The sequence below is a fragment of the Sinohyriopsis cumingii genome, chromosome 19 (assembly GCF_028554795.1).
Source record: "Sinohyriopsis cumingii isolate HCF-2022 chromosome 19, ASM2855479v2, whole genome shotgun sequence".
Taxonomy (NCBI): domain Eukaryota; kingdom Metazoa; phylum Mollusca; class Bivalvia; order Unionida; family Unionidae; genus Sinohyriopsis; species Sinohyriopsis cumingii.
The window spans coordinates 68,311,557-68,334,555 of NC_142979.1; the positions used below are offsets into that span (position 1 = coordinate 68,311,557).

Below are 22,999 nucleotides of genomic sequence, written 5' to 3' on the forward strand. Positions count from 1 at the left end.
TAATTCGCAACACTTGCTATATTTCAAAGACAGAAAATATCCATTTTCCAAGAGACTGTGAACTTGAAAGTTCAGCACATGGTTATCCACTAGGGACTGTAGAAGGTCTTTCATACACAGTTGTAATTTTATAATCAATATCAATTAAAATACCAGTGTATCACAAACATTTTCACCTCCTCCAAAGCAAAGGAGTTATATATGATAGTGATACAGAACTCTGATAACCCACAAATAATCCAACGCATGTTCACTCATGCTAAAGTTTACTCTTTGTTATGTCTAGAGCTGTGTACCCACAAACATTATTTATGACAGAACTTTGTTAAATTAGAACTGATGAAAATTAAACATTTTCCTTGTAATAAATATTAATTATTTATTGCTAATTTCAATAACAGCCATCTATTAAATGTGATAATACCTCAATACTATGAAGAGTTTTACGTGGTTAATTTCTGACACATACAAATTGTGTACTTCGGATAGACAGTCGTCATGCCACAGCCCTCATTAACAGATTCATATTAATGCACCTTATGTAAACAACATGTAGCTTTAGACCTTTTCACACAATACATACAATGAGTAATAATTGTAACAGATGTAGCTGTTTGTGAGTGAAGGAGTATAAGCAGTAAATACAGTTGGCTTCTATTAAAATGATTATTCAGATTTTCATAAAACATTATAAGACTGCATGACCTACAGATTAATGTGAAGAAATAAAAGCAAGTGATTAATACTGTAAATACTGAATGTGCTAATTAAAACTATATTGCAAAAACGAAGAGTTCATTCAACTTTAAAGGAAAATATTGGATGAAAATAAATCTATGTTGGGGTCTGCACCAAAGACAAGGAAATCCCAGTCATGGGGTTACATTATTTGTCTTACCACGAGGCTTTGCCACCTGGGGAGACAAATAATATAACCCCTTGACTGGGATTTCCTTTTCTTGGTGCAAATCTCACCACAGATTATATTATTCTTATCAGAATGGTGGGCTCTATTTCTAAAATCACTGTCAGAATTTTTATAATCCCCACTTAATACATTGCTTTGTTTGCCTATAAAGCATGCATGCATCTGTGTATCATCCATTGCTTAATCCTATCTCTCTTTGTTTGATTTTTCTCCAAAATCCTGTCTACATGGCATGGCACTATTACAGGTTAAATTTCTATGTGTCTTACTTTACTGTGTGCGATCTATCTCTGCTTAAAAAATCCATAGTACTGGTACACGAGTTGTGCAATCCTCAAGGCATTTGTACTGATTTTGATGTTGGCAAATATCACTAGTTGCAATCCTGAGATTTCACTCACTAATCTATTTTCTAAGGACAAGACTGGGACTAGACAATATTCTTTCCTCTCCTAACATCCTTATCTGTCCCTTCACAAACAAATAAATGACACAGCAATACCAAATTCTTGAGCTGATCAAGCACCATGCTTGTAACTGGGGACTCATATTTTTAAAGTCTGAATGTCTCTTAGAAAGTTATATCAAGTCAAAACATATCTGCATTTCTCATTATAGTATACATGATATATTCAGGTTTTTACTGCAGCAAAAGCAAGTCAATGTCTTCTATTAGTCTCTTTTTATCCATCATGTCTGCAAGATGAATAATTTATCCCACTGCTGCCACCAATACATTATAATGGCCCTACTTTCAATCTGAATTGTGACCACCATTTTCTGGCAATACTTGCTGTAACTCAGTGTGGTAAAAATGATGGCAAAAACTGGTACTTTGGGGTACACATCTACTTTGCGAGACATTCCTCAGTGTAAAAAGCAGTTAGTCACAAAAATAATGCTAATTAGAGATTAATATACTATAATTGTGATTAGTGTGATTGCTACAGCTAACTATCTACTCTGGAGATGTATGCTGTTACATGAACATCAAATGCTTAGAAATTCTAAAATACAGCCTCATAAATGTCAGATATAATAGAAAATTAATTCTGCACTACCATATCTATATTAATCCTTTTTAGGAATAACAACACCAGTTTCGTTTTAGGCATATCTCTTACCTCTACCTTTCTGTGATCTGCTTTGTTTGAAAGCTGACATGCTCAGTTGTAATAGAAAGATTAGTGAACTCAGTTGTTCACTAATTTTGCTATTACAAATTTACATGCTTGCAATTTGCATTGCCTAGGTCAAGTGACTTCTGTAAAATCATGTTGAAAGATTCTGTTAAAATAGTAAAACAAAACCCCAACTGAAAATGCATTTAATTTGTCCATGCCTTGTGGTTTTGCATAATCTTGCTCACAAGCTAGCCAGGTTATATGGACAGAAGTATATATGACCTAATTAATATACCCTTGCTTAAAATAAACATTATCTTCCATGTATGATATAACATTTCCAGAAAATTGTGAAATACAATGAGACCTGTCTATTTTCTACATTTCTTAATATATAAATTGTGGAAGACCAGTTTTAGATGTCCATCATATTGGTCACTATTATATGTTATATTACTAATAGATTATGAGAGTATCAACACAATGTTTGAAGATAAATAAAAATTTCATATTGAAATTTGATATAAAAAAATTTGGGGTTACTTACAGAAAGACTAATGTTATCAGTTAGAATTAAATAACAACATTTACAAAGAATTAAATTATACTCAACATCTAACCTGAATTATGATTTTATATGAAAAATAACATTGATTCAAAACCCTGAAATTGATGGCTACTTGACTACCTTTATATCCATAGTAATTATTATTTTTACTATAATTCTTTTTGTTCTGCTTTCTACATTTATCATGCCACAGGGGATAATTCGTGCACAGGTAACTTGACAAAGAAAATATTTCAGGAGATATTCAAAATGGTATGCTGGATACTTAAAAGTTCAATTTCATTATTTCAAAGAATGTTGTAGACATTTCTGGTTCTGCCTTTCAACAAGAAAAGTTGAATATACAAAAGATACGTTTTTTTAAGAAATCTTTTGCCAAAATGCACCTGGACACAGGCAGGTTTGCACATTTTCTTCAGCATGATTTAGCATGAAAAAGAAAACAGATGCCCATAAAATATAAACCTATCTCATTCCTATTGCCCAGTTTTTGCAAAATAGACATTTCTTTCATTTTCTCAGCTGTCGCTTAAAGATGATTCGAGGTCTTCCAGATTCTTCTTGCAGGAGGAATCTTAAAAATGCTTCATTCCTGTCTTCCCCTTTCATACTGATAATCTGTTTTAGGAATGTTTTCGATTTGTCACTTATTTGATCATCCTGAAGAAATGCTGGTATGAACTCTTTGATATTTGGCACACAAGTAGAGAGGTAGGTGAAATGTTCAACAATGGCCTCTTTTGTGATGCCCTCCTCTTTCAATGAAATTGGATCTGTAATTATAGATGTCCGAACATTACAGTAAAATAAAAAATAGAACTTTACAGTTGTACTGAAATTTCTGTTTTGCTCAAATTCCCAACAAATGATGCATTGGGGTGTTACTCAAGTTACTCTATTTATTCACAATGTTTAAAAGTACTTTCAATACAGAAAGGTATTTATCTTTGGTAAAAGATAAGACTGTATTATAGTGCTTTATATGATTCTGAATGGTTATCTTGTACATTTTCAGCATAAATCTTACTACTTCACAAACATAAATTCAAATGATGTGCAATGCACCTGACATGTTCTTACTAGGTAAGGTAGTATTTAAGGCTTCAATCTTTATCTCTATGGAGGTAAGCTTTGCTGCTTCAAGTTTCTTCAAATCTTCCTTAGTAAGAAGGCATTTCATGATGGCCATAACATCTTCTGGCTTTGAATCTTTCAGCTTCTTCAATGCTCTTATTGAAAGTGGTTGTAGACGAACAATAATGGACCCCGTGTCAACTTTGTCACATTTAAAGTGAACTTTCGACAATATTGTGTCTAGTCTGGGATTTGTGGAATTCCCCTGACGTCTGACAATATCATCATCCACATTCTGTATCTTTTCTGTTTTGAATTCTATACGGATGTTGAAATCTGGAATGCTCTCGAAAGATCCTGTGAAAATAAAAGTACATGACAATGTAAACATTTGACTAGTGAAACAGATTAGGTTACTCATCATAGGTCAGCAGGATTATTATTTTTGATTCAATTTCCACTACATGTTATTGCAAACACATGTACACATGACAAATATTTACTATTAGATGATTGAAATCCAATCACTGTTTCAAAGAGTGCATACATTTTGTTCTTTTCTCTTTCTTTCTCTTCAACTTCAATATTACAATATGACAATAAATCATCAAAATGATAATGACATCTGCAATATTCAAAGCTAATAATTATTATTTATGTTCATGCAAAATTAGTAGAAATTTTTATTAATTTTTTATGAAATAAATGTTAAATCTGACCTGATCTATATATGAATATAGCATAAAATAAAATGCCTACCCTCTATATGACCAGTCCAGTTTCCTTTCTTGCAAGACAGCTCTAGTGCAGCTGAAAAAGAAAACCTGTCATAATGATCTAAAATGTACACACTAATTAGTCAAATGTGGTTCCATTTTTTAGCTGACAGTACAGTAGATACACACAAAACTCAGACATTATTATCACAAATGGCAATGTTACTGTTCTGAAATTATATCATATGTCATTCCAGTAAGGAAATCTTGAAAGAAAACAATGGTGCTGTATAGTGTGAGAGCTTATCTGCACTGCAATAGATCAAGAAATGGGAGTCACTATTTTTAGGAATGAATGTCTGCCAGCATACCAAGGATGACAAAAGCAACAATAAAAACAAATCTTATAAACATGAAAACATTATTGCAGTAAAATGGAATATGCAAAGAAGACCACTGCTTTCAATTTATGACTACAATAACTGGTTTTATTTTCTTAAAATAAATACTTAATCTGTCCATTTCTATGTTTCTATGACTGTGCAAGCAGTAACGCTAAAGACATCAAGTAAATTCAATAAAAGTGTAAAATCTAGGCAAAACATCTTATAACCAAAAATCAAAAGGTCCAACCACTAAACATGCTCCCAATAGAAGATCAGTATATTAATGTATATACCTTTGGCATGCAGTTTTGATTTTACCAGTCATGTGGTTGAATACAGTAACAGATGTATGGTGGAAGTATCGGATTTTGGAGTAATAAAGAATTGAATTTGTTTAATGGTGAAGGCAAAGAAACTCAATATCATTAATTGGTTGTTGTTGTTGTTGTAGGGTTTAACGCCATTTTTCAGCACACGATAGGCTATACATGGCGGCCAGTATTAATGGTGGAGGAAGAACCTGGGAAATCCCCGGAAAGATCCACTGACCCTTGAGAAGCTACTGGCAAGCTTTCTCACATACCCACATTGGCCGAATCTGAGACTCGAACCCATGCAGACAGAGGTGAGATGGCAGTAATCCGTAATGGAGAGCGCTTTAGACCACATGGCCATTTGGGGCCCCATCATTAACTGGATAAAGAGCTAATTTATATGAAATGATCAAAGTTAAGTTTACAATTTTATCCTTCAATCTTGTATAAATCTTTTTATCTGTTCCTTCAACCACCAAATTGTCATCTTCAGTTTCATATCAAAAGTTTAGGCCATTTTTTAATATAATTTTCAACAATTTTCCAATTGCACTTCATTTTCGCTTGGAAATGTTATATTGTACAACACTGGAAAATTATTTGATTTTGAATGAGAAACATAAATAACAAAACAATGTCTCTGTCATAACATTTAAATGTCTTTATTGGTATGTAAATTCCTACAGTACAGCAGATCACATTTTGGACTCTTCTAAAAAGTGGGAAGTAAGGTACTTTACTCTGAAAATGACAGTTACGAAAAACCCAGATAATTCCAAAGTTTTCTCAGGATGAAAACAAATGATTGTCCATATGAAGGAATGTCAAGATATATTAAAATTAGGACGGAGGGTACTACAAAATAAGATCTATGATTGACAGCTGAAGAGAACTGATGTTTTGGGTTTAATGCCATTTTTCAGCACAGGATAAGCTAGATGGCAGTAAGTATATATGGTGGAGGAAGAACCTGGAAAAATCCCAGAAGAACCCTTGACTCATTGAAAGCAATCGGCAAGCCTTCTCACATATCTGCACCTGCTAAATCATCCTGAGACTGGAACCCATGCAGAGAGACTGAGGTTGAAGTGAGTCAGACATGCACACAAGACCAAGTCAGACATGCACACAAGGCTGAAGGGAGACATGCACACAAGACTGAAGTGAGTCAGACATGCACACAAGGCTGAAGTGAGTCAGACATGCACACAAGGCTGAAGTGAGCCAGACATGCACACACACAAGAATAATTTCTTAATAATTTGGAAGGAAATTTTCTTGAAATTAAGTTCCTCCAAAAATACTGACCATATAACATTAACATTAGAAATTACATTTCTGTGTCACAAACTGACTTAATATTATTCACCTGTTTTATTTATGCATTTAATAAATTTAGATTTTCAATATAATAAAGACCTTAAAATGTATTATCTGAAGTCAACTGTGGTAAAAATGTATTATCTGAAGTTGACTGTAGAATACAAACTCATGTAAGCAATATGATCGTGATTGTGGCATAATAGTTCTCACCAGGAGAGATGCAAGTGCACTTCATGATGCCTGTAAAGGGTCTGTATAAAGTGACCAAATGCAATGTAAAACTTGGATAATCACATATACAAGTACATGTACTATGGACAGGAGCTAAAACCTGGACATTTAGAGTGGCCAGATTAAAGTATGAAATTTCTTTATTTCTTTTATTGTTTTGAATGATACCAGGAAACATGTTGTAACTGCATACAGCTGGGAATTATACTTTTGGGAGATAAAGTTTTTTTTTCTTTTATTTTTTTCTTTATATTTTAATGAGTGCTGTTTTGAGGATTCTATTTTATTCATTACAACTCATTCTAGTTGATTGTTTTTTACTACTTACATATTTATTATTATTAGTCATTATTTATACCCTACAGACTATTATATTAATCAAATATATTGACTGTAATTCATACTCAGGTATGTAACACTAGTACCTTTAACATATTAGGCTATTATGTCATAATATACTTGTATAGATCAGCTGCAACATAATTAGTTCATATTTTACATTGTCTTGCATTCAACATATTAGGTTTGCTTTCAGTTAGTGTACAGAGATTTGTTGTTGTTGTTTTTGTGGGGTTTAATGCCATTTTTCAGTACACGATAGGCTATACATGGCAGCCAGTATTAATGGTGGAGGAAGAACCCAAGAAAATCCTGGAAAGAACCACCGACCCACGAGAAGCTACTGGCAAGCTTTCTCACATACCCACATTGGCCGAATCCAAGACTCGAACCCATGCAGACAGAGGTGAGATGGCAGTGATCCGTAACGGAGAGCGCTTTAGACCACTCGAGGCCCCAGTGTACTGAGATAAGAAAGTAACTGTAGATGTGACATAAAGAGAGAACTTGAATACAACAGAGCACAAAGGCTCTATATGTAAGTCACTCCGTGACTTGTTGATGAAGGGAAGAAGGAGGCATTAAGTACTGTGAGTGACAGAAATCCAATAGTTCCTACTAAGGAGGGAATTGTAAATGGTCATTATAGGTTGTAGCTGTGAGGAACACTGGTTGTACTTGTGTCATTGTTAAGTCAAGCTGAGTGAAACCCCACCAGTACTTGGATAAAACACGAGTCTGTAGCTATGTAGGTTGAAGTGAGCATAGATAGAAAGTGGCTTATGTAGACATTGATTGTCCATATTTTGTGGTAAGTACAAAGGCTCTTTGCCTAGATAACCCAACATGTTTTGTTATTATTGAGAATGTGGAAGGTAATGTTGATTTGCAGTTTGGTAGTTTAGCTCAGGCAGTACAAACTGGAGCTCAGGCTAAGGCAAAACCTGACATGAAATTGAAAATTCTGTAACAAATCAAAGATATTTCTAAGGATGATTTCTTGGTGAAATTGAAGGCATATATTTCTATGGAGTTGTGTAGAAAGTGAGCTAAGGAGGGAGTGGTTGTACAGAGTAGACAAAGTTGTCAAGCTAGCTTTGTATTCAAGAAAGGGTTGGTCTACAGAGAATTTACCGCAAGCAATGGTGAAAGATCAGTTGTTAGTTCCGAAAGATTTCAGGGAGTCAGTTATGAAAATGGTTGATGTTGTTGTCAGGGAATTTGGGTGTTTGAAGAACCATTGAGAGAGTGCTTTCAGAGTTTTACTGGTTAGGAGTTTCTGCTGATATTACCAGTTACTGTAAGTCATGTGACATCTGTCAACAAACTATTGACAAGAGGCGAGTTACTAAAGTGCCTTTGGGTCAGAGCCTCTCATCCATATGCCTTTTAAAAGTGTAGCAGTAGATATCATAGGTCCAACTGATCCCATGACTGATCAGAAAAATCATTATATCTTAACGATGGCTGACTATGTTACTAGATATCCCAAGGCCATAGCACTACCTAGTATAGACAGAAAGAGTAGCTGAGGCATTAGTTATGTTCAGTAGAATGTTGACAGACTGTGGGAGACAGTTTACTTTGATGTCTGAAATTAGCAGATTGTCGTCTCTAAAGCAAATGACCACAATGCCATACCATCATATTTGTAATGGACTGTCTCAGGAATTTAGTGGTAGTTTTAAGAAAATGTTGAAATGGGTATATTCTGAGTGACCCAGAGTCTGGGACAAATACTTGATTGCAATTGTTGTTTGCATATCAGGAGGTTCCCCAAGAAAGTTTGGGGTTTGCATCTTTTGAGTTATTGTATGGCAAAACAGTTAGGGGTCCCATGAAGATTCTCTCAGAGTTATGGGCAGGAAAAGTAGATGATAGTGAGGTAAAGAGTACATATCAGAATGGGCTAAATGTGCAGGAAAGGTTTGAAGATACCTGTAAACTTGCGCAGCATGAGTGGGCAAAGTCAAGCATAAGGTACAAAAGGTACTATGATAGAAAAGCAATGTATACACAGTCAAAGAAGGAAGTAAGGTGCTAGTTCTTCTTCCAGTGAAGAATAACAAGTTGCTGTTGCAATGGCAAGGACCATATGTTGTGAAAGAAGTTAGACTACTGAGTAGTTTTGGGAAACAAGCTGAAGATATCCCATGCAAATATGCTGAAGCAGTACTGTGAGAGAGAACCAGAAGTAGCCAGTTTACAGTGAGGGGTAATTGTTAATGTTTGCAGTAGTGTTATTGAAAAGTGAGATGAAGTAAATGAGGATGTCTGTAAACCTGAGACTATACTTACAGATTTGATGATATATCCGCTACCAGAATACAACTAAACTTACCGAGATGTAGATGTGAGCTCAGAGTTATCAGTAGAACAGAGACAAGATGTTGAGAATTTGTTGCAAGATATTTCAGATGTATTCATGGACAAGTCAGGCAATACCACCCTGATAGCACAAGACGTTTAGTTGGATACTATTGAAGCAATTCAAGTTATTATCAGAATCTAGTTAAGGAGGAGGATGTAGAGAAGATGTTACAGCTAGGTGTCATTGAACCTTCAAATGCTCCATTTACTTCACCAGCCATACATGTATAATGAAAAGACAACACAGTTTATGTATTGACTTCAGACAATTGAACAAAGTGTTTTTGATGTGGAGCCATTGGCAAATATTGAAGTAATATTTTCACAAAATACAATTACTTCAGCAAAATTGATTTGAGTAAAGGGTACTCCCAAGTGCCATTGTCAGAGAAGGCATAACCAATGAAAGCATTTGCAGCTTCTCAAGGACTGTTTAAGTTTAAAATGATGCCGTTTGGGTTAGTTAATGCGCCTCTGACATTCTGTAGATTAATACGAGAGGTTCAGTGTGGTTTGAAGCATTCAGATAGTTCATAGCCAATATAATGGTGTTTACTCTAACATGGCAGAGTCACACTGTATGGGAATTGTTAACTAGATTGCGAGCATCTAGATTAATGGCCAATGTCTTCTGTTCCACGATGTATGAACTTGTTAGGGATCATGGAAAAATAGCCCTTGATTGTGATAGGGTTTCACTTTTCTTTGAAGAGAAAAAGAAGTTAGCCAATTTAGAAATGGAGACCAAGAGTGGTGTGATGAAACTAACCAGACAGCAGTCAGTGAAAATGAACCACTTCTCCTAGTATGCCTCCAGAGTGTCGGGTTGTCTTTCTGCTGCGATCCTCTCCATGATACAAGGACAGAACTTCTTTTTCTGCAAAATTAGGTCTTCCTGACAAGAAAAAGGTGTAAACCAGTTTCTCCTGGCTTGGATAAAACAGAAGCAACCAGTTACATATGAAGCATGGAGTTCTCTACTAATACATCTGTGGTCAGAATAAGGAGTTTCTTGATTCACAATCTGTACTGCTATAACGGGGTGATTAGAACTATATTGCAGCTATTGCCCCTCATTTTCTGAAATAATTTTGGCTTTAGAACAGCTAGTGGAAAGACATTCCATCCCAGCTGACTGAAAGGGCATGGACGTCACATCCTCATTGATCTGGAGTGTTGATGTGAAGAGACTTCATGTTGTGTCCATTTGCCACCGACTGTCACAAAGTTTGGTAGCAAGCATTCCGTCTCCCCATACAATAAAATGGCATCTATTCAGATGTGATTTCCAGTTGTGGGACTTCCAATGGCATTCCTGTCACAAACCATTCCTGTATTAAACATTGAAGCAGAAAGTATTGTCTACTGGTAAAACCAAGCACAGGTACAGGTGCTGACTTAGTTCAGTTAGAGTAGCATTTGTACATTAGATAGCTTTCTTTATTTTTGTTTCCTAAGTACTGCCAGTCATCATCAGTATCTGGTAACACTGGTCAACAGTGAAATCATTACTGACTTGAAAAGGCCCTAATCTGTAGTATTTTGGTGTGCCGAACACGAATATAACCGTGAAAAATTTGTATTGGCTCTCGTTTTGAAGATATTCATATACCTCATTTTCTATGTTTCACTGTGTAAATTTCTCCAGTAGGACTGCAGCAACATCCGGAATAATGATGTAACATTGCATAATACCATCATGCTCACATCATCCACAGTTGATTGCATCATTTTCTGATGCAATGCAATACTAATGCCATGCGGCTGCTGAAGTAAGTTGACGTCAGCAGTGTACTATACATGTGTAGGCCTATTATACTAATGCCAGGCGGCTGCTGAAGCTGACGTAAGCAGTGTACTATATAAAGCCCAATCAGATAGGTTCAGCATTTAAAATATTTTAGACGTTGTGCGAGACAGTTCAAGCTACTGTTACATAAAACTTATTATTTTATCCATTTACGTACAATAAAGAACAGTAATGCCTCGAAAGTGTGTTAATACCGCGGACAATTTTTGCTATATTTGTGGGGAAGTGACATTTGCCAACCAGAAGAAAAGTATCAATTCTCAAGTGAAGAAGGCATATCATCTTTACTTCGGATGCAAGGTTGGTGACCAAGACAAGCCTTGGGCTCCGCATATATGCTGTGCTACATGTACAACACAGCTTTCACAGTGGTTGAATTGCAAAAGGTCATCAATGCCGTTTGCAGTCCCAATGGTGTGGAGAGAGCCAAGCAACCACCTAAATGACTGTTACTTCTGCTTGGTTCCTCCTCTTTCCGGCGGAATAACGAAGCGAAAGAAGTCGAGAATAGTCTACCCAAACATTCCGTCTGCATTGAGACCAGTTCCACATGGTGAGGGACTTCCTATTCCAGAACCTCCAGCAGAATATTCTCTTGATTCATCTGACGAAGACAAAGGTGAGTCGACCTGTTCTTCTCCTGGTCCATCAGCATGCAGTGATCCAGATTTTCACTGTGGTGCATCATCAACCCCACACAGAATAACACAGGAAGAACTAAATGACCTGATTCGTGATTTGGACTTATCAAAGAACAAGGCAGAATTGCTAGGATCAAGACTCCAACAATGGAATCTTCTAGAAGAAGATGTCACAATTACTGCATATCGAAAGCGCCACCAGCAATTGGAGCCTTTCTTCAGAAAGGAAAGTGATCTGATATTCTGTTCCGATATTGAGGGCCTCATGAATGCTTTAAAAATCACTCATGACCCACAAGAATGGAGACTATTTGTGGACTCTTCGAAACTGAGTCTCAAGGCTGTGCTTTTGCACAATGGAAACATTCTTCCATCTATTCCAGTAGCGTATGCTGTCCACATGAAAGAGACATACGATAACTTAAGGCAGCTACTGAATTCCATTGAGTATAACAAGTACAGCTGGCACCTCTGTGGTGATTTGAAGGTAGTTGCCCTTTTAATGGGACTGCAGCAAGGATATACAAAATACATGTGTTTCTTATGCGAGTGGGATAGCCGAGCAAGGGAAATGCACTACATGAGGAAGGAATGGACTCACAGGCAGAATGTAACCATTGGAGAGAAGAATATCCAACACCCAGCTCTGGTTGAGGCTCAGAAAATCTTGCTACCACCCCTTCACATCAAACTAGGTTTGATGAAGAACTTCGTGAAAGCCATTGACCGGACTTTGCCAGCATTCCGATACCTGCATGAAAAATTCCCTCGACTCAGCGAAGCAAAGATTAAAGAGGGAGTTTTTGTGGGTCCTCAGATTCGAGAGCTTTTCAAAGATGACCGGTTCAACAACTTGCTGGAAGGTGACGCGAAACAAGCATGGAATGCTTTTCGCCTAGTTTCTACAAACTTCCTCGGAAATGTTAGGGCAGAAAACTATAAGGAACTAGTAGAAGACATGTTGATGAAGTATAAGAAACTTGGCTGCAATATGTCTCTAAAGATTCACTTCCTTCATTCCCATTTGGATTTCTTTCCTGGCAACTGTGGTATTGTTAGTGATGAACACGGCGAACGTTTTCATCAAGATATCGCAACAATGGAACAAAGATACCAGGGAAAATGGTCCACTACAATGCTGGCTGACTACTGCTGGACACTCCTCAGAGATGCTCCCGAACAGCTGTACAAGAGACAGGCGAAGAAATCTAAGATGTAGTCAATGACTTGATTTTTTATAGGTAGGCTATTACAGTTGACCTTTTACTATTGGAATGCATTTCGTTATGTAAACATTAATTTCTTGCAGATTACAAAAAAACTAGAGCCAATTTTGCAATTTGACTGTCATATTCGTGTTCAGCACATAAAAATTGATAAGAATTGACTAATTTTATTTCAGTAACATGACTTTTGTAAAAATTTGTTGTCCAGTGTAATTTAATCATGTCATGTCATTCTGGTAATTTAATCATGTCATGTCATTCTGAGAGTAATTGTCTGGGCATATTGCAGCAATGTTTCATCAGGTTTCTCACCTCCATTAAATTTCAGGCACATCTAGTATGTCAGGGTCAAAGGTGGACACCAGGGTACACACTAGGTAAATAAAATGTGCCCAGGCTGATAAACATAGCCTCAGGCAAGATTAGATATTCTGATGCAATGGAAGATAAATATCAATCAACAGCCTATGATGCATATTTACTGAACAGAGTTGTCATGAAATATACAGATATGTTTTTATTTCCTTCCTTTGTGTGTATAGCAAGTATAATGACTTGTACATAGTATCTGGTGGCTCTTATATTGATTGTTGATGGAGGAAGATGGAAAACTTCACGAAATCAATTACCTTGGATGTGTAGCAAGGATTTGAATCAAGGGTTACCGAAGTACATAGTGCGTTCACTTCTTATATGTCTGACTGACATAATATGCCTTGTGTATTCTGTATATATTGTGATATTACCTTTACTACATAATATGCCTTGTGTATTCTGTATATATTGTGATATTACCTTTACTACATAATATGCCTTGTGTATTCTGTAAATATTGTGATATTACCTTTACTGCTTGCATTCGTAAGCATGGATGTACATGCACCATACTTCATAATCCTTCAAACATTTTCAGAAATTACAATATCATCTGTTGGGGATGATTTCAAAATGTACTACTGGCATTGTTTTAGAGTACTAGTGTTCATGAAACCCACCAGTGGCAGTACTTGACATAAACGTATTGCTGTGCGGGGAAGAATTATTTGCAACCTGGGAATTGTAGCACTGCTGTAGAAATACATACTTTATGTTGTGATCTTCTAGTTATCTTATTTAGAAATAAAATTAAGATGTATGATGGCATGCTAACATCGTCTGTGGACTTTTCCACCAGTATATTACCATTAGCATCTGAATCTCCAGAAGACTCCTGATCACTTGAGAGGAGATCAATTTTTTCAGCTAACCATTCAGAATGTTTTTGCAGGATGCAACAGAATGGACCCAGATTAATTTCAATATTTTTCTTGACACATTTCAAAACACAGTCAATGCGTTGCTCGTTGAATTGAGTAGTCCAGATATCTTCATGATCAATAAAGCTGATCACTTCCATTTCTAAGAGCTCATCAATAACATATTTTGGATCAAAATCCTTTAGAAGCAATTCTTTGAGTTTGCCCAATTTCCTTTGTAAGGACTTGAAGTTACTGAATTGTGGCAGATCTGAAAGAATAACATTATTTGTTGAGAATTACTCTAAATATACAAGTTACTGTTGTGACATTTTTAATTTTGTTGATATCGCTCACCCCAAAACACTCTGACTTTTGACAAGTTTGCTGGTTTTGATCAATATGATTCAACATTAAAAAAGAAATGACACAATGAAGAAACAGATACACATTCTGATTGAGCTTTAAAAGAAATTCAGTTGTTATATCTCAAAATATATATGCAAAAATGTTATGCCTGCTGTAACAGTTCAACAGACCATAAAACATTGAAATTTCTTAAAAACATTGAAATTTCCTAAAGTGAAACCTCCTAGTCACTTTAGAGTGTAGAAAACTAAACATATTTTTTTAAATAAATTAATGCATGAAGTCTTAATAAGCATGTTTATAATGAACATGATCCTTTATTTGACTTCATGCATAGTCAGAGCACTTTTACAATAACTGCATTCATCATATTTGGAATTGCTTTATTTTCTCCCATGGTTGCTTGCTACAAACACAAAACTGCAGTAGTTATTTATACCAACGAGGCTTGAGAAAGTATATATGGTAATATGTTATGATAAATGGAAACACTGTTAAAAATGGCCTACCTGAATATCTATTTAAATTCTGGTTTGGGTTGTTCTGCAGTAGATCTGCAATGTAGTCATAATTACATTTTCTGAGAAAATAAATGAACTTCTTTAACTTTAAGGGAGTAATATTGTAGGCTATTGCTTTTAATAGCAAGTCTGCACTCCTCTTTGCCATGTCTCGGGCTGATCTGATTTTTTCATAGTCCTGTTCCATTATGATTTCTGCCTGGAATCTAGCTCATCTGCAAGAGCAGATGATGGGTCTATTTCCCTTTTGATTTTTATATAATTTCTCTGTAATTTTCTGACAAGATCAACTTTTGTCTGCTCTTCTATTATGTTCCTTAAATCCCTGAAAATAAATAAGGACAAATGATAAGTTAAAAAATTAATTTGAGCGAACTTGCAACTATGCATGTAAAAATCAAATGTCCCTAATCAAATGTTTTTTCAATAATACTTACCAAATTGTAATACCTTATGAGAATTACTACTCCCAGGCTAAACCTTTTAGCTAAAGAAACCTATTTTGCTACAAGAAATGTATCTCTTCTTCAAATATGTTACATGAGCATATGCTGTCATGAATGACATATACCCATCCTGTCAGAACTGAATTGCCAGTTTGGGTCAACTAAGAAACTAAATGTTAACTGCCAAAATAGGTGGCAGTTAGAGTGATCTCCTCTTGATACAGGGATTGGTGCCAAATCAGGTGAATACTTGTTACTACTGGAGCCAAGTGCATGCTCTCCAAATGGATGTAATGCGTGGAGGCTGAGAGGGTGGATGTGTATTATGATCGGGTAAGTACTACTGAAGAAACCTATTTTGCTACAAAAAATGGATTTCTTCTTCAAATATGTAACTTGAGCATATGCTGTCATGAATGACACATAACCATCATGTCAGAACTAAAAGTAGTTTGAGTCAATGGATAAGGCATGTATCTCACTGATTCTGTCTGCCATTGCAAGTGTGAACAGAAAGAAAGTCTTATATGAACCAATAAAGCCCATGAGAGATATACATGGTTTCTTATTCAGCCAGGTTTGCACCCATGATAGATCCCACTTGGAACACAGGGAAAACAACTTTGGGAGCAGGAAATATCAAAATTAATAATTCATCACTCAGTTTTCACTCGCATATGTGTCTGATATCCTCTCTTCCATGATGACAAAGCATGTTGGAAAGCATGGAATGGTAGCCTTTTATTGTGAATGGTGCTAACTGTTTCTAATTCGGAGCCAAAGTAGCAAGTTAGCTATCTGAGGTACTGATGTGTTCATTGGTAGAATGAGACTGCTCTCACTCACTCCATTTGCATCACACACTAAATTCAAAGTAGAGGGCTATCTTGATACTGCAATTATCTCCACCACTTGACGAGAGAACAGTTTGTTATTGATGGCTTATAAAAATGATCCAGATGATCCAAATGTGTCTGTTCAACAAATCTGTATTGGGATAGAATGCATACCATCATGGTTGCTTGAGCAGATGAGGAAAAATTTCCTGGAGATTTGCACCACAAGATAAATGAGGTAATTCATGCATAATTTTCCCACTTGTCTGGAGCAATCTGGATGAGGCAACACACTGGAGTCTCTTGCTTTCTGTATCATGTTCAGAATCAGGGTGTGTTGAAGGGTAAGTGTATGTGACCAAGCTGTTCCAATCTATGGAAATAGCATCGACCACCCAGACCTTCGAATCTGGGGCTGGTGAGAAGGCTGGAAGTTTTGCATTCCCCATGTCACCAATAGCGCTGACAGTGAGCAAGCACATATGTGAGCAAACACTGGAGGTATAAAGTGACCATTCTACTCATATTAGTGGATTCTATGGGACAATAATATATGTAGTTGGCTTGAAATATGACAAACTTGTCCATGGATTTGCAGTTTAAAATACCAGTTTAGAAATTCCCAAAGAAGAATGCCCTGATCTGGGGACTTCTTTCTCCCTTACCTTTTGAGATAATTCACCACCGTGGAGTTGTTGGGCAGAAATAAAACGCCCTCCCCATTTAGATTCTTATGATACCAATGGAAAGCTTTCTATATGACTTTCATCTCCAGGATACTGAGATGCAGTAGATGATCCTATGTGAGCCACTATCCACTGGCTTTATGGAATGAAGGAAAGAGATGTGTTGCCCAGCCCATTGTGCTTGTGTCCATACAAACCGTCATTCCAAGGTTGTACTAGCCAAGGACCACCTGATGGAAGCCAAGTCTGGTTCTCCGTTTTCTTGAGATGTGCTCACATATGCATTGTTTGTTCCAAAGAGCAGAGTTCTGGCTGCCATTGGCACAACAGTATCATTTGTAATGGCCTCATAATAGGTGACTTGGACCCACCCCTTTTGAAAAATTCTGTCAGCATCTCTGCAACACTGTCACATTCTTTTGAGCAAAGGATGCAACACTGTCACATTGTTTTGAGCAAAGGATTTTTGGGCTGAGAGCTGATTTTTGGTAAGAACTGAAGCCCATGTTCAAATGATTTCAATGTGTGTTCCTGCAGGAGATATACTCTACTGAGGAATTGTTTGGTTGAAATATCATTTTTGCAAGAATTGAAGCTAGCTTTAAAATGATCACCAACAGCCCCATACTGACGATAGCCTGCCATGGGTCCAGACTATGTGACTGTGATGCAGAAGCCCATGCCATGGTGTCAGGGAGGGATACAGGACATTTAATCCACATAACCTGTCCCCTTAGGCGGAAGAAAAGGCTGTATAAGTATACATGGTGGACATACATTGTCCCCATCATTTGGCAGTGTTCAGTCTTGATTAAACAGAGCCATTGTTTCCTTCTTAAGAGCCACGTTCTAAGCACTTATCAGTAACTCTCGTTCCTGATCCAGGTGTCCATGACAGAACGTCGCCGGAGATGGTACCAGAAAATAAGATGCACTGGGAAATCCTGTAGCCATTCAACATTTGTTGAACTTTAGTTGTCACTGGATGGAGACAGATCTATAAGGTACCAAGCCTACAGAGATCCATAATAAATAGAGGCCCAACATGGATATTGGCTGCAACTGTGCACAAAGGCACTAATTAGTCAGAGTGGTATGGAAACATCTTGGTACTATACAGTTTGTCTCCACCAACTGGATGTCTCTTCCCACTAAGGGGCGATGTATAGATACGAGGAAGAAATGTATGGTATTAGATCATTGTAAGTAGTCCCCTAGGCATATCTGAAGGCTAGATTGGGTTCAATATTGACTGTGAGCAATAAGATGGCAGCTGAAGTGCTTACGTATGAGGACTTCACCATTCCCATGGCTGATATATCTCTGTAAAACTCGCCAAGTCAGCCACTTGACTTGACAATGATACCAGTTAAATGACAGTCAGTCTTGCTTCATTAGCATGTCAACAGATGCTGGAACTCTGGACCAAGCTGTTGATGTAAGAGAACAAAACTTTGGTGGCAACAAGCAAAAGACTTCCTTGATTGATTCTCAGAAGGTAGAGTCTTTTCTTAACACAGTGAGATCAAGCCAAGATGATCAAGCTTGTGATCATACTTCATATTCTACAGGATATGGAGTAATGGCCAATGCCTCCTCTGCAATCTGAGATGAAGTTGGAAAACTGTCTAAAGGGGCAGCCCACCATGCTTGCAGAATATTCTGATTAGGAACAGTAAATTCCAAAGGGTCACTAAGCAAGAGCTCACTTTGGGAGGCAAAGGTTTGAGAGTGCAGTTAATCCATTGGAGTATGCTAATTGGAACAAAGACCATTTGTCTTAAATTGTAACAGATCACCTGTGGTGGTGACCTGTTGCAATCTGAGACATATGGCAGTATCTGGTTTTGATGGAACAGTGCCATTTCTATCTTGCATGATGTCCCATTATTTTTGTCGGAACGGGTTAGGGGATATTTGATCCCTCAAACAAGTCCATACAGTTGATCTGAGAGATAATATATGAGTAGGTTTGCTTTGATCTCAGTCTCGCTCCAATGTAGTTGATAAATAGCCTTCCAGATTTAGGCTTAAAACATAAAATTGACTGGTGGTAACCTGCTGTGATCAGTGCCATGAGGCAGAGTCTGATTATGGCAGAATAAGGCCATCATAATTCTGCATGACATTATCTAGTTCATTAAGCTGGGAAAGGCTACAGGATATTTGATCCACACACAGCTAGTCTGTACATCTGAAGTGAGATACAGTAACAGAGGTGGTTTGTTTTTATCTTGATCTCGCTCAATGGCAGGTGTTAATACCATGCAGTAAACGACCTACTGTTCCTTCCAAGAAAGGTTTATCATGAGGTGGTGGTGAGGGATGAGCCAAAGCTGCCACTAACCGTGATAGCTTTGACTTCATCATGTTTGATGAACCTTGTGAATGTGGTACCTGTTGAGAAGAAGCTCATTCGGTGCCAAGATGTCAGCATGTATTCTGGTGATGTTGTCATCCCTAAAGGTGCACTTCTTTTCCTTTCCCCTTTAGTACCCCCAGTACTACAGCCCAATGACTTTTGGTCCACAATGTGCAAGTCCAACATGTGTTTGTAGATTGGCAATTGAAGCAAGCTATACATGCAGAGTGGTCAGTCCTGTGTTTCCATTGTTTTCAAAGCTTATAATGGATGATCTTACCCATGGTCTAAATCTGTAAGACAGTATAGAACAGATAATATATACAGGTGTAGCCCAGCAAACATCCTGTTTTATGAACTCAGAGAGTGTATGTGCAGAGCTACACACTGTGGTAAGTTAGCTTTAAAAGAGTTTGCGTGGCAGATAATACAGGCAGAGTACTGAAGCATCACTATTATTACTTACAAAGTGGACACTAAAATATAAATTATAATAAAAGTTATCTGCAGTAAATGAAATAAATGTAACGTCACTTAAAGTAATTATGAAGTGGATGCTATGAATAAAGTGTGTAAAGAAAAGTTACTTGTACATATCCAACCCTAGCGCAAACCATACAGTAATATAACTAAGTCTTCTATGGCACACACAATACCGGCACATAAAATAAAACAACAGTAATGTAAGGGGATGCACTAGCAGCCAATACAGTTATGTACCAAGGGCACCTAATTTGTGAGGATGGCAAAGAAAGACAGAACTTTGTTGTCGAAATAAAGAAGCAAGACAAGTTGGAAAATAGAGATGGAGTACACATCGTTTCGAAAGAAAACTCCTCCAAATTGCTTCCAGAAAACTTGTATACAGACTGCAAGGCCTTGCTGTCTGCAGGAAGTGTGCTACTTGGCATGAGCAAAGTAGTAACTGAGGTATTCATAGGATTTGACATCAATCTCTGAATCAAGGGGATATCACTATTATCTAACTGCCATCAATGTGGGCAGGTGACTTTTAGTTTCTTTGCTAAAATATTTAGCCTGGAAGGGATGGATTTGCAAGGTAGTATTATTTGTCAGTAAGTTATCATGATCAATTAACATAATTGACGAAGAAACTATATCTGCTTTTCAGTTTTTTATACTTATGGAATGACCTAATTTTCAAGTAAAGTCATTGACAGAGAAAGAATAGAGAAAAAAAGTGAACTAAAATGAATTGTAAATCATCACCTTTCCATTCAGACAGAATAAGGAATAATGATAATTTGTTGGTTATTAAAGCACCATTGTATCTTTTATTTTTAACATATATCAGTTTATTTCATGAATATGCAAGTCTCTCTTGATGGGTTAAAAAAATTTGCATGCAAAATGTTTACAGTATGAAAACTGATGATTTATTCCATAGCAAATCCTTGCAGGAATTGAATGGCTTATCTACCTACATAAATGTCATCTTTCTACAACTCTTTCAGTCTCTATACATATGCACACATACATGCTACAGTGGAACTCCACTGTGAAGGGGCAAATTTCAGGCAATCTATGAAGAACACATTAGTTGAGACCAGAAAACAATTAATTAGATTTATGAGGACAGGTGTGTATCAAATCACCATACTGCCATGATCAGTAATGTCTTTTCGAGGGGGAGAATTTCATTCTTAATTAAGCATGCATTTTTTAAGCCAACAGAAGACTGGTGGAGACAAAAGATAACTTCGATTCCATAGTGTAAATGTCAGGATTGAAAGGTCAAGTTAACCACGACTTTGGCGCCTCTGGAAAAAGGTGGCATTAATATTTGATTATGATGGTTACGCTAAATAAAGGGGCTTGTTTCCCAGACTAAATTTCCTAGTTTTAATATCGCCACATTGAAAATTTTAAGCTTTTCTGCAAGAGAAAACAAGTGTAGAAGACTCTGAGAATAATTTGGGAGAAATTCTCTCATAAAACTGTTGTCAAAAAAAAACTGATGAACAAATTTGGCGGTAGAAGCTCAAAGGTATTTGTGACAATTCCATGTAATTTGTTGATGCCATATATAATGCTTTGCTGAATTTATTTACTTATATTTGCATGAATTTAACTGCTACATTCGTATATCAATATGCTTTATGAAGTATAACTGTGTTGAGTTTATGCATAGGAAGTCGTACTTTAATCTTTAGATAAGTTTGACGAATTCTTTGAATTTATCATCTTGGTTGCATAATAATTAGGTTCTAAGAATTTCATGCATTACATTAGTTAATATGAGTTACAAAAATCCATGTGAATTCATAGAATTTAGAAGATTTCACGTATGATTAAGGTTGAGTGTATTCACTGAACATAACGTAATAAGGCATGTAATGTATTTAATTTATTCACTTTTGTAAATTGAGGCTGGCTCGGAACCGATATGCCTCATGTGGTGTTAATGCGTGATGTTAATGCGTGATGAATTAGCCATTAAACTAACTAGGGTCATTATAGGATGTGGAGCCGACTGATAGCCTTAGCATCTGTTTAGCACCGATTATAAGTAAGATCTGATAACGAGAGGGGATAGTGCAAGCCCCTGTATCATAAACAACAGAAAATTTAGGTTGTCTCTATTTACTTTTTTAAAAGGGAGAAAATAGCTCCTGTGACGTATTAATTCTGAGACGTATCCTGTGATGTATTATCTCTGAGACGTATCCTGAGACGTATAGTGAGATGTACTTATCCTGAGACCCAGGTATTTATCAATCTACGTGCTACGCACAGAGTTGAGGACAGAAAGAGGCAAAACAAAGGGAGGTTGAAGGAACAGCTACAGTAAAAGTGGAGTGAATGCAGAAGCAGGTTATGCAACTGTACAAGGCATTGACTTCGATTGTTCACTCGATCCTATGATGAACTAAATCTATCAGTAAAACAGATCGGCTACTTTGTTTAAATATATTTGTAATTCAGTGAAAGTTTTATTTCTAGAAGCAGAGTATATTCCTGATGTAATGAATTCTCACAATTGTTTTATGTAATTGATTAAATTGTTGCTTACATGTACGGGGGCTCATGTCGGACTGTTCTATATCTCTGCTCAGATCTCCATCTATTCCACCTATAAGTTTCACCACTTATATTTATATTTACTCGAACCGGGCAATAACATCGAGGGTGGTCAACCTCTAGATAATGAGAACCAATTAAGCAGACACCTTGAAAGAAGGTACAATCTGCCAACCCACAAACCTCTTGCAAGAAGAAGGGACTTTGTGTAAGGTTTCTACAAAGTGGACCCTGGGTACGCTTACAAGTGGTGACCTCGTCCTGGATATCAGAACATTTTTATTCGAGTAAAAGAGTCTGAGCAAATATAGAACAGAATCCTTATCTAAATAGTGATAATTTCATTATTACTATAAGCAATAAGGATCAGAGTGAATCGAATCATTGTCTGCTTATTTTTTATGTATACTGTGCATGCGAATTTCTTGCCATTTCTTTTCATATTGTGATGA

The 22,999-nt window shown here is 36.7% G+C and overlaps 1 protein-coding gene across 1 annotated transcript; it reads right to left on the reverse strand.

Annotated features, from left to right (window-relative positions):
* Window positions 1-3,130: 3,130 nt before the first annotated feature.
* Window positions 3,131-15,362, reverse strand: LOC149775889 (uncharacterized). The gene is made up of 5 exons (XM_089944326.1): window positions 15,164-15,362; window positions 14,233-14,556; window positions 4,454-4,504; window positions 3,701-4,051; window positions 3,131-3,393 (listed from the first exon to the last, which is right to left on the reverse strand). Exons 1-5 carry the CDS (start codon window positions 15,360-15,362, stop codon window positions 3,131-3,133), a joined length of 1,188 nt encoding a protein of 395 aa, XP_089800452.1.
* Window positions 15,363-22,999: the final 7,637 nt, after the last annotated feature.